Here is a 13,349-nt window from a genome sequence, read left to right as displayed (position 1 = left end):
ATTCTGTATTCTGTAATGGAATACATTTTAAAAGTAACCTTCCCAACACTGTACATATGAACACAAAACTAACAACATGGAGCAAAATTGAAAATTAGATCAAAGAGTCTCAAAAGCGATTGTAGTATAGAAGCAGGAACGGGTAGAAATTAATTTTATAATGTTTGGAGCCTAGCTACTCATCACTTGAAGATCATACTCTGGAAATGTCGACATGCACTCAGCCAATGACTCTGTGTTCTTTGCTAGCTTTGTGCTACCATGCTGTCTGTGTGGATTGAAAGAGCTGGTATTGCCATAGCAGTATGACTTGGCTGTTTCTCTCTTGGATGCAGTTTGTACGTCACCATCATGATCTTGTACTGTTGTTCAATAAAGATGAATATAATGTCCATAGCTCCACTCCTCAAAGGTTTCCTCCACCCTGCTCCTGAAAATTTCTAATTATTTGGTGTAACGTGCACATAACAGACAACTTAGCAAAGAACCATCTTCTCTTTAGGCATTTTGTCATTAGCTGCATGACACAAAAACATTTTAAACTTGGGTGCCACATTTCAATCAGTTTGTTTATTAGCTGTTTATTCTCAGTTGCATTTTGTCAGTGCATTGCTGCCTTTCTTGGAAGGTAGCAATGCATCCATGTATCAGCACCTTATATCACCTGTATGGCATTATTCCATGCCTGGTAGTGGAGGACTAGATGCAAGTGAATGTGAATCATCTTTAAACTAGTTTAAACTTTGCACAACGCTCCTGTTGCTGAAGAAAGACTTGTTTGGGTACTTGCCTGTCTATTGCTACAAGACTAATGATATCTGTTTTTAAAACTCTGGCCTGCATAACTGCAAATTAAATAGCACAACCTCAGTTTTATTAGACTCACTAATGTCTATTTGATTGGCCATACCTTGAAGTGCTTTAATAAATACCTGTCTAATCCTCTGCCATCCAAAGTAACATTAGACCGAAACTTAAGATTTATAATACTACTGCAGCGACCTCAATAGACTTATTAGCCCAGGCTGTCTTATACGTTATTTGGATGTGGTCTTGTTTCAGTCCCAATAACTCGTATTAATCTAAAATTCTAATCCTGACATCTTATTCTTTGAAATTATCCACTTTGATCTTCTTTCAAACTCATCCTGTGACATCATGGTCACATATGATATTGCATCATAGCATATAACACGATCTGGACTGATATATTGCGTCATGACAGCATACATTTGCCTTTGATGATAAGGCTTTTGATAATGGTGATTGTTTGCCTAGCAGCAGGGAAGAGACCACCAAAATGAGGCTACCCCTCATTCTAATCACCTCATGTTTGGCACTGCACTTACTCAAGTCCTTAGCAGTACATCCATCAAGTTTGATGTGGATGGGATGAAGAGATGTCAAGCTAAGCTAAGAACACACATACACAGACAGACGTAAACTGATTTGTTAGTTAGACATTTTTCCCTTGTGAGTGTGCGTGGGTGGAGTTTTCAAGGTGATTTTAATATTTATTACTGCTTTCTTTTGATGCTTGGGAATGTCTCTTCCATCTTTTGTTATATCAGCTTCTTTTTGTGCTTATCTGTCCCTTATTCCCTGTCTATTTTCTTCTCATATCCCATCTCTGAAGCAGACTGGTATTTCGCTAGATTATATTTTCTCTGCCTTTCCATTTTTTTTGGAGCCTTACCCCTCTAACATTTATTGCTGTTTTTTTCCCTTATATCATTCCACTGGCACTACCCCTTAGTGCTGTCTCTCCATCCCTGTATATTACTTTCCCAATTCTTATTTATTATGATAAGTCAGTGAGGTTTACCAAATCATCTGCACTTGACTCACACATACAACAGAAACATAACATAATATTTAGTATGGAGAACTTCACTTTGGATGTGCAGCGCATACTATTGAAGGACGTATTCAAAGTTCTGCTGAACTGAAAGATTTCAAAGTTCAAATTAAGGGGGAAACATTGAAGTGAACATAGAAAAGACAACAGATCCAAAATTATAAGTCAGAGAGCAAATGTTGTGCTAATCCCTGAACCAGACAGTGAACACTGAAAGTAAAGGGAACAGTCAGGTTGACGGAGTCCTATTGACCCTGGTTAGTCTGTTGGATTTCACAAGCAGCTGACACATACCAGTGGATGAAGATTTCATTCAACTTTGAAGCAGTTTTCCAGTAATTCTGGCAAATCATGAGAGGACTCAGAAGGGAAAACCAGTGGTCTTCTCGCATGGGTGAGGTTTGATGCTGCTTGACTTTAGTCAGGCAGTGGAAGGAAGGCTTTGAGAATGTACTCAATCCCACTGACACATCCTCCGTAGAAGGAGCAGACTCTAGGGATGAGGGCGATGTCTCACCCATCAGGTGGTATTGAGGCAGTTAAACAACTCCTTAGCGGCAGGACTCCTGGGTGGATGACATTTGTCATGAGTGCCTTAAGGCTCTGGATGTTGTGGGACTGTCTTGGTTTGGACACCTCTGGAACACTGAGCGATAGGTGCCTCCATGCCTCCAAATTGGCAGACTGACAGTGGTTCCCCTCTCTAACAATGGAGACTTTAAGGGGATTAAACTATTCGGAATCCCTAAGAAGGTCTACATCAGGGTGCTGGAGAGGAGACTCCATCTTGTAGTCCAACCTCAGAGTCACGAGGAAAATGCTGTTTTTGTCCTGGTCGTGGTTGTAGACCTTTATCATCTCAAGGATATTTAAGGGTGAGTGGAAGCACAACTATGTGCTTCATGGACTTGGGCAAGGTATTCAAGAATGTCTCTCTGAATTCTGTAGGAGGTGTTTCGGAAGTATCACCTCTGTGGATTCTGTACCAGTCGATCATATTGAACAAATGTCAAACTAGTCCTTTATTTTGTTTTTTAACTTCATCAGCTAATAGTATAGTCATAGCTATAGTCAATATTCAAACTGGATCTATAGATTGAAATGTGCGTAGCCTGGTGCAGTTGCAGGCTACCCAAGAAGCATTTTGGGTGCTGGGAAGGTGTTTATGTATTTCCGTTATGCGTCTTCAGATTAACTGCTGTCCGATCATCGCCACTACTGCTGTCAGCCGTGTTCAACCCTGCACTGGCTGCAAACAGATCTGACACACTGAAGCAGATAGGGAAAGAGAAAGGGGGGAAGCGGAATAATGGATAAGCCAGCACACTGACAAAGTGGTGATCCCTACAGCACTGAGTCTGTGTGTGCGTATGCGTGTCTTTGTGTGTATACATTTTTTTTTTTCGTTTTTTGAATTCAAGTGGATCGACAATCCGTTTTCTCCAGAGATGCATCAATCTAACACAAGGTTGCAGTGTCTTTCTTTGACAATCCCCTCCTTTTACTCCTCTCATCTCCTTTTTCCCCCCTTTCCTCTCATCACTACTCCCCATCAATCCGCTCATCACAACTGCCCCCTTTCTCTCCCCTTTCAGCCTACCCTCCTCCACCAATTCTCCCCTTCGTTTCTCTTCTCTATTCCCCTGAAATAATCTCCTCACCAATTTTGTCCCCTCTGTTCCTGCTCTGTCCTCAATGGATGAATGGATCGGGTAGAAAGGATGGATGGATAGGACGGGTGATGGATGAATGGCTGGCTGGTTGGGTAGAGGAGTAAAGACAGAGAGAAATCAGACCCCAGGGACTGTAGATGGGTGTACCTGCTGATGGAAGCTTAAAAAGAACATGACACAGGAGAACTTTAAAAAGAAAAAACAGCCTTTCTCCACTCTGCCCGCTCATGTATTTCAGCCGTTTACAACCATGTCTCTCAGTTTTTGTGTTTGAAAGATTTTGTAGTATATTTTTAGGAGTCAAACCTGTCAGCCAGCCAGGCAGTCCTGTAGCAAAACAATTTGATATATGCTTTGTGCTGTGCTGCAGCCATGACACAGCATTTGATAGAATAAATGGGCAAGCATATTAGCTGGGCTTCTTATTATACCATTTTCATTTATTTTAACACTGTGCTTTTAAATGGTCTTGAAAGGACTTTTGTGCAGATTAAGTAAGTTGCATCAAGAAGAATGTCTAATTTAACTTGCAAGCTGTCTAGAACACCATGGCTAAAGACATACTGTGGTTATGTTATACACATATTATAAGGTCACTGCTATTCTATTTAGTGACAATTTAATAGAGATAGTCAACGCAGATCTTTCTGAAGTATCTCAAAAAAGATATTCTGGAAGATTTTTTAGGGTATATATATTTTTTTACAGTTCCACACCACATGAAGCTATTCAATCTCCTCTCTTGTTAAATTAGCCATTACACTTCAGTCTTTTTCATGAGACGAGACAGTATTATTATAAAATGTTTACCTTCTATTTTTGGTATGCCAGATTCAACTTATGTAGCCATCAATCAAGCAGCTTCAAATTCCTCTCTCCTTTGAGAGAGCAATATTTTTTTTCAGATATCCGATCAACCCAGGCGTCTGTTGAGATTACGCTTCTTTGCCTTTATTGCCACAGTATGTTCACATATTACTCCAGCATATTTTGTAGTTCACCATCATTGGGTTTTCCCTTTCACTCTGTATACTTCAGGCAAAGAAGCCATGCAAATATATAACAGATGGTAACAAGCAGAATGCAGTCAAGTACAACGTGCTCAAATGAGCACTGCTCTTTCTCAATATGGCCTGGTAAAAAATGATTAAAAAGCTTAAGAAACTATTGCAGAATCAGATGGAAAACAATTTGCCAGAAATCGAAAACTTTGCTTCCTCAGTGCTACCCTTAAATGTAATTGGTTTTTGCAACTAATCTGGTATAGTACTGGATATTAAGTCAACATATATTTACTACAATAATCGCCTAAAATTGTCATTGCGATCAGGTTTGGCCTAGGTGCTGAATTGGTTAATCTGTAACCTTTATATAGAGCTATATTAGCCATTATACCTCGTTTCCAGTGTGTAGCTATGCTAAGCTAGCTTTAATAGCTCACTATAGCTTCCTTTTCACTTTACAGATATGCATAAGGATTGATGTTCTCATCTGCAATAAAACTGATTATATGTGTATGTGAAAATGTGAAGATTTGTTTTTTTTATATTAACATAGATAAATAACAAGTACCCTGTAAGCTAGCTGACTATACTTCACTCACAGAGCCAATCTGAAACATCATCTGATGAAATGAATCAATTATTTAAATGGATGCAGGCCAAGGTGATGGCTCTGAAAGATCAGGGATGTCTGTGGTGTTCTTCACTGTCATTTGGGAAGAAAGCAACCTTGGCTCAGCAATCTGTCACGTTAGTCCACACCATCAGACTTCTTGCCATGAATTAAACTCCTGCAGACACACTATTAATTTGATATCGAATTATATATTCAGAAGCTGTCTTAACACATGTGTGTGGCTAAACATGGAGATTAGCTGAAATCAGAGAACAGGTTCATAAATAAATTTCAAAGCTAGATCTTATTCGATCCATGGCGACTAACTATGAAGTTCCAAAGGTGGTGGTGCAAGAAGACCCTTCATTTTATTTTACTTTTGCAAATGCTCAAGGAAAGTGTTTGCTTCTGTGTTAGGTGTTTCCCTGTTTATTTGCTTTCTGTTTTATTTTGAAATCCAAACATCTCTGGAGCTTTGTATGTACTTTTACGTGACTTGTCCTTTTTTGCTTTGTATCCTTGTGCCTGATTGGTTTCAGCTGTATTCCTCATCTGTTACCTCTCCCTTTGTTGTCTTGTGTATATACTGTCTGAGTCTCTCCTTATTCTTTGCTGTGTTGTCCACATTGCTCTGTGTCTCTTGTGTACCCAGAGATAGCTGCTATTTGGATTTCTTGGCCGTTGTGAAATTCTTTTGGTCTTTTTTTTATGTGAGCTTATGGTAATGTGTTTTAGTTTACTCCCCTGCATTCATGTCTGCAAAACTTCAAGTCACACAGTGGTTTAAGACAAAGTCTGTTTGTATCATGTGTGGCCTACAAACTCACTGACGTAGCTGATTGTCCCATCAAAACTCTTAATTTCTTACATTTAGTGTCTTTCAGGTCATCTAGGCTTCATTATTTTCCCAACAGATCTATGGTTCTCTGCTATGCCACACATATATCTAGATGGATATAAAGGTTGACTGGAAATGTAAATAAAGAATGGAAATGGAGAAACGTGGTCTTATCCAAAGCTTGGCTCTAAAACTCAATAATTAAAATACTATGTTTGTTATTAAGGAATGTCAAATTTTACTTTTACTTGAGTGACAATAATACAAGATCAATACATTAATGCACTTTGTCTTCTCAGTGTGGAGTAACTCATTCTGTATCCAACCAGATAGACACACACATTGAGCATCCCACAGTTAGGCTTGTTCACTGAGTCAAGGTCTCAGCATGTATATTTTATGGTAACTCTAGGATGCGTGAGTGTGTGGGGGCAGACCGACATCAGGGTTAGATTGTCTAAACTGTGTAAAGTGGTGTCAGTGTCCACATGGAGTTGTGGAAAACATGTCCTAAGCAACATCCATGTTTGTACCATGAAGACAGTTGCTGGGTTGTGGGTCTGTATGTACTGAAAACAATGTCAGTCATTTTCTGCAAGCTCAAGTCTGGTTTGACTGCGGATCACTGCTTTGGTCATTAACAGTCAAAGTCACTTCTCTCTCAGTTTTTTCTTAGTCAACTTTGTTCTTAATGGGGGAAGTTTTTTCTCTGCCGCTCTTGGCAACCTGTACCTGCTTATTGTGACTGCCAAATTTAGATGGACTGCATTTGAATAGTAAATAAAGGAGTTATTGATTGAAACACCCCGAGTTTAAATAAAGACGTGCTTGATGATGATAAAACTGAAAGGATTTAAACTTTTCTCTCTTTTTTTCCTGTGACTACCTGTGATATTGTCTGAATTTTAAAGTTTTAAGTCTTTTTTATGAGCTCCGCACCTTGAATGCTTCACCCCAATTCCCCTTGCACAGTTCTCAGTGGAGCTTTTCATCAGCTTGACAGGAAGCTGGCATTAGATGGATTTATTCACTTGCTCGTACACAAAGTCATTCCAGTGATTATATATTTCTTTACAAGAAACTTTGAAAGATGAGAGCAAAAGTGTATCCTTAAAGAAGATTCTGTGAGCGCTTATAGGAAGACAAGTACATATCAATGAGAGAATAAAAATACACAGGTAAAGTTTTGAAGGTGAACATGAGTAGATACTTGCAGGATATGATATGAGCGCCTGTATGCTTGAGAACGCTAACTGTCTCGTGAGCCACTTTAATGGGTGTGAAAATATGCCTGTGACCTTTTGAAATAAAGAGCAGAGAATTTGAATTTCTGTGAATGTGACTCTTCATCAGTGAAACAGAGGATTGCTTTAATGCATTATTTAATTTGGAAACTGGTAACAGAGTGGCAACAAAATTCATTCCATCTTTGTGCAAACACTTGGAAGAATTTGCTTTAATCAATATTTATTTTGGAAGAATTCACTGCACTTGAGAGAAACTTTAAATTAGCACGACCTTAAAAGATTTCGCTCATTTCATCTGGGGAAATCTCATCATGTTCATCTGCCACTTTAACTTACAACCCAGGCTGTTTACTGTTTCATACTGTTTAATTTTTATTATTTGAGGGGGAAATCAGGCTGACAGGTAGAAAGGAGGAGGCAAATTAGAGTAGACAGGGAAGAGGAGAGACGGTGGGTAGAGAGAGACTGAGAAACTGAGGTGCCCCGTGGAGAACAAATGGCTGGTTAGTAATATATGAGGGGCATCAGCTTACACTGAAGGATAAAAAGGCAGTGAGGCAGGGGATACACATCTGTCATCTGCTGTTCGCACACACACATGCACACCCTCATGCACCAGCTGGGAGAGTGTGATGTAACTAGTGACTATTGTTCCATGGCTCAATCCTGTTTCTCGGTTGCTAACCTGAAATCCACCCTTAGAAAAAAGCTTCAGAGGGGTAAAAGGCATGGACATCGTGGCCCGTCGCCTTCTCGACAACAACGGCAAAATCGGAAAATGCTTAAACTTTGTGAAACTCTAAATTATGTGTAAGAGCAGTTGTATTGGACTAAGTCACTTACTCTTTGAGTGTCCAGATAATTAAGCTGGCCATTGCTGCACAAGTGACTTGCAATCAAAACACATACAGTTTATGAATATGTCTAGACACATCATTTGGTTTGAGGGAGAAAATATTTTCTGAGTTAACTAATAAAACATTCAAAGCCTGCCTGGAAGCCATGACACAGCTTGACATCCAGGGAAATATGTGTATTTTTCAAGAAATGAACAGGACTGTGGATGATGTAGGCATAAAATATATTTGGGTTACAGAAGATTATTCTTCTGTGTCAAAGTCTTTTGCTTTAAATATCTAGCTATCTAACCCATAAAAGTAATATTATACACTATTACTTGTGTGCAGTAAAAGAAGATTTTTTTCATTTCCCATGAAATATTGAAAAAAAAATGGGAAAATAAAGTAGCAATTGTGTTTTATCAATATGGTATAGAGAGATGATGAATTTAAAATTTAACTAACATATGAACCCAGAACAACTTCATTGTATCTTAAGATTGAGTTTCATACCACTTTTATATCATTTTCTTTGAAGTTGATGAATTGAAAGTCCACAAATTTAATGTAGTAATTTTGGCTCAGGAGAAAGAGAGATTTATGTATCTCACAGAGTTTAAGTGTGTGCATGACAGTTACAAACCACTAAGTCAGAGCAACCTATATCTTACAGAAGCAACCTACTGATTTGGAAAATGACAAGCTGGCTCTGGTATTTGATAAGGCTGTTTCACTTTACACACTGTGCTCTGAAACCCATGTTTTCTGTGGCGTCATGCAGTAATTGTTTTTCACTGAGTTGAGCAGTGAGCATTTACATATGCTTTGACAGCTTATTTTTTTGAAAAAAAAAACACAAGCATTGTGCTGTATTGCTAGTGATGTATAAATGGCTTTACCTTCCTAAGGAGTAAAAATGAATAAATAAAGCTTTTTTTGAAACTTTACTATTTCAATATGCTAAACTCTAGAGTGATGTCACTTCCAGCACCGACATCCTCCTCCTGAGACAAATGGAATGCGGAAACAGTACATATGAAGACCATTAGCAGACTCAAAAAATTGTGTAAATTTATGTTGAATTAGCCACACACCATAAAATATGAGCCATTTGCTCAACCTACCAGTCTGCGTAGGGTGTACTGCTTACTATATTGAAGAACACATAGATGGTAGTGGTAGTTGGATGAGACAGCTTGGGAGTCAGTACCACAACAACAGTAACCATCTACTACTACTAAACTAGCTAGGCTAACTTGATATTAGCATTCCAATGCTAGGGATTAGCAATCATTTTACTGTAACCGCAAATGGTAATAAATGTAATTGTGAATACTGAAACTTGTGTTTCTGCTCTGTTTCGGCTAGCATGTTCTCTTTCTTTTTCTGAATGTTTGTGAGGTCGTGCATAATTATTTACTGGTTTTGTTCTGGGGCTCTGTGGAAATACCAGAGATAGCTGGTGATGCTAACATTTCACCTTTGTCTTTAATCTGCCATTAGCAAAGTGTAGCAAGTACATAAGCTAAAATAATTTAAGTTGGTTATGAGTAGTTGGGCCAATTCAGAAGATATCAGATTCGGCTCTAGGAGGTGAGTGAAGTACAATAAACATACAACCACAGATATTGTGATTACAGTTATTATTTATAGTGAAAATAAAGTGCAATTACCAAATACCAATATTTACAAATTCTGCAGACAGGGAAAAGATAAAACATAATTCAAGCTTGTAAAATATCCGCTGCACAGTGGTGCAGCAACCTCCTCCAACCCCCGGCAGACAATGTCCATAAAGTTGCTATTTCATGATTTGATATAAGTCCAACGCGTATGACAGTCTGTAACAGGTTGAAATTGGAAGTGTGATGATCAGAACTGAGATTCCAAGACTGAGATCTCGAAAGTGAGATTTGGGGGACTGAAAACCAGGGGGGGAGAGTGTAGGCCGCAGCAGCCTCCTACCAGACCGCAGGAAGTCCAGGGCACCACTAGCCTGCACTATAATCACAGGACCACTATTAGCAAAATTCATCTAAATTTCCCAAGCTAGCTTTAGTTCCAGTGTACACAATAAAGTTCATGAGAAAATACCAATATACAACAAATACATATCCAACCATTGTAATAAATTAAAATAAACAACAATCTCAAATAACAAAACTACAGCCACGTAAAGTGAGAGTAGTAGTAGTAGTAATGTAGTAGGCCTCAGCCTCAGCTATCCCATCAGCTAATAGCACTGGCATACTGATACAGGTTACAAATACAAACAAATATTCAGGCTCAACTCACCATTCACTACGTGCGATGTCACATACGAGCCCCCACGCATCTACCCGCGGCGGTATCAAAATACTGTTGAACGCAATCCACAATTAATTCAAAAACAAGTCACGTGGCGTGCGTCACGACGCGTCACGATGCCTTCACGGACCCGCTCCGGTTGGAATTTAAGATTCCAATTTAGTTATAGATGCAGTTCTTTTTATTTTTATGTGGGTTACAAAAGCAAAAAAAAGAAGAGCAACAGTTATTTACTATGCCAACTTATTTAAAGCACACATGAAAGAGATTGAGAAAGAAAAGTGATTGAGTATTTCGATCTTTAAATATTCTTTCATTTTATGTTCATCTTTTCATTTCAAAGTCATCTCAGTTTGCAACGTTTTTCCTTCACCTCTTCCACAGGATTTAGTCAGCTTAATATAAAAATGAGTTAAACACATTATTGTAACATCATCTAAACTGAACATTTGCTACATACTTTTTTATTTAAAACGTAAGTGGTGGCACATGTGTGCGCTATGTGTTAGTGCTGCTCCAATATAATAGTACAAGTTAATCCAATGTATTCAGTTTCAGTTACTTTAGAAAGGAAATAAAGTTAGAATATTAGGTTTACCATGCTAAATTTATTTAATTTCAGCATTTCAATTTTTAGTTTACCTTAATATCCTGCTGTAGGTAGTCTGCCGACACGGAACATGATTGATTATTAATTGCTTAATTGTGCCATGCAGTGTGGCTGTCTGAGAGCATCTGTGTTGTTGTGTTTTTGCATTCATTTATTAAGGTTTAATATGTTTCTGTTTCCTAAAGCTATTAAGACTTTGAGATTATCACCTGTACCATGACCAGATTCTGTTTTTGAGGAACTATAGAGTAAGACAGTTTGAGTAGGCCTCAATCTATTAAGTAGGTCTTGAATAGATTTTTTCTTGAGTGAGTGATGTGGTTGGATTTTTACAGTATGGACAAAGAAAACATTCATGACAAACTGGAAATCTGATATTTTTAGCAGAAAGATGCACTAATATGAACTATTTGTGTTAACAGGCAAATAGTTCCCATTTGGGAGCTTCATTCTACATGAAAATACAACACACCACATCACCGACTTCTGATATAATCGCTGATGTCACACAGTTGTAATGCTTTATCCTGGAGAGGTAAAGCAAGAGGGTACGAGAGAGAGAAAGTGTGATCATTGTTCCATGAAGTCTATTTTCTAGGTGAGCAGATATCCATCTTCCACCCTTCCTCTGGGACTTTCCCAACCATCCTCGAGAGCTGTACAGTAATATCGGCTTGTCAGGTGAATGTGGGTGTTCTTTTTTTTTTTCACTGTATCTCACAAGAACAGGGAAATAGATGAAAGAGAATGTTTGAATGTCGGTGCTCTTTTCCCTCTGAATGAGACAGTTTTTAGCTTCTGGACAGTTTTGAAATAATTTCTTCTCGTAGTAATACAGTAAATTGTGGGTGATGGCTCTGAGAGATGTTGGAAAAGCTCAGAAAGATTGGCAGAAATTGGCTATCATCTTCAAATCTTTGAACCTGCTTACTGCATTTCATGTTTGACGCCCTTGTCTTTACCTTTTGTCTTTGTTCTGATAGTTAATTCTGATCTTAAGTGAAAATTTTCTCCTAATTTCTCTTTCTTCTTCTCCTCTGTTCACTGCTACCTTTCTTTTCCCCTCTCTCTCCTTCCTGGTGCGGTGGGGCTGGCTCTTGATGCAGACTGGCAATATGAGGGTGAGAACATTCCTCCTTTTTCTTTCTCTGTTAACTGTGTGTTCAGTCACTGTGCTAGTTTATTAACCCCTGCCAACCTTACAGAGATGGTTATAGTGGGCTACGTCTGTCAGTCTCTGTACTGTCAGTTCTTGCCTTTCTTACTCCACCTCACCTTATTTATACACCTTTCATTCCCGCGATATAATTCGGCTGGCCTACAGAATCATTTCCTCTCTCTGTAAAAAGAAAAATGAGGTCATAAGCAACAGTTTATGTCTGCCAAGCTTTCCTTTTCAATCTCTGTGGAGTTGCCCTTAGACCTTTTCTTACACATGGTACTACAATCCTGTAAAAAGAAAAGAAAAAAGATCTGTCCTCTAAGTACTACATAGTGCTTAGAGGACCATTTAAAATGAAATTGAATAATGAAACTCAATATTCAGTAATGTATTAATGGTACCTTTTCATGTTTCTTTTTTCTCTGTTTTTCTATCCAGAATGCAAACTTTCCCGCTCGGGTCCTCCTGCTACCATAGTTGCCATCGATGAAGAAAGCCCCAACGGTAAAGTATTATTTTCTTTCTTGCTTAATGCTTCATAGGAGATTTTAAAAATGGTCTAAACTCAAGATGTGATGGGCGACCACTTCAGTATGATTACCACCTTTTAGCGTATGTTAGACAAACACTGTTTGAAAATCTTGACCTTTAAAAGACGCTGATTGGAATAGCATGTGGTGTGCCCTCATTAAAATATTCTGTGCCAACTGGGTCATAGTTGAAGCCTCATCTTATTTGAACTAATGAACGGTTCAAACTGCTATTGTGTTTTTCTATATGTGCTGTTTCGATCTGGTCACAGTAACTTCTTGGCGTTTTTACTAGTTGCCTGGCAACTTGGAAGTGATAACAAGATCTTGGTTTTGAGGTGAAATGTGTTAATTATTAAGGTTTGAAGTTCCTTGCTGGTCGATTTCATTACCTTTGTTTGACTGTCTCCAGACAAAGCTTCACATTAAACCAACAGCTAAGGAAGAGGTGCATTTCACTTGATTCAAGCTATATTAAGGTTTAGGAAAATCTTGTGTTTACAGGCTGGATTATGATGACTTTGTCAGTATTTTTAGAGTTTATAACTAATTGTGTTTCCGGTTATGTGGATATCTCTTCTCTTCTCTTCTCTTCTCTTCTCTTCTCTTCTCTTCTCTTCTCTTCTCTTCTCTTCTCTTCTCTTCTCTTCTCTTCTCTTCTCTTCTCT

At 38.5% G+C, this 13,349-nt stretch overlaps 1 protein-coding gene across 3 annotated transcripts in view; it reads left to right on the top strand.

Annotated features, from left to right (window-relative positions):
- The window catches only part of LOC102303649 (protocadherin-15), a 243,512-nt gene that overhangs the window by 35,580 nt on the left and 194,583 nt on the right, over nucleotides 1-13,349 (top strand). For all 3 annotated transcript variants that reach the window (XM_005928144.2, XM_005928143.2, XM_042223310.1), the window contains exons 3-4: nucleotides 12,096-12,110; nucleotides 12,590-12,655. In XM_005928144.2, coding sequence (XP_005928206.1) covers nucleotides 12,096-12,110; nucleotides 12,590-12,655 — 81 coding nt within the window. The remainder of the gene's footprint in view (nucleotides 1-12,095; nucleotides 12,111-12,589; nucleotides 12,656-13,349) is intronic.

This window comes from Haplochromis burtoni, unplaced genomic scaffold, assembly GCF_018398535.1.
Source record: "Haplochromis burtoni strain Fernald_Lab_line unplaced genomic scaffold, NCSU_Asbu1 Contig_108, whole genome shotgun sequence".
NCBI classification, from domain to species: Eukaryota; Metazoa; Chordata; class Actinopteri; order Cichliformes; family Cichlidae; genus Haplochromis; species Haplochromis burtoni.
Note: the sequence above shows the minus strand (reverse complement) of the source record. Positions and strands in the feature narration are given on the sequence as shown.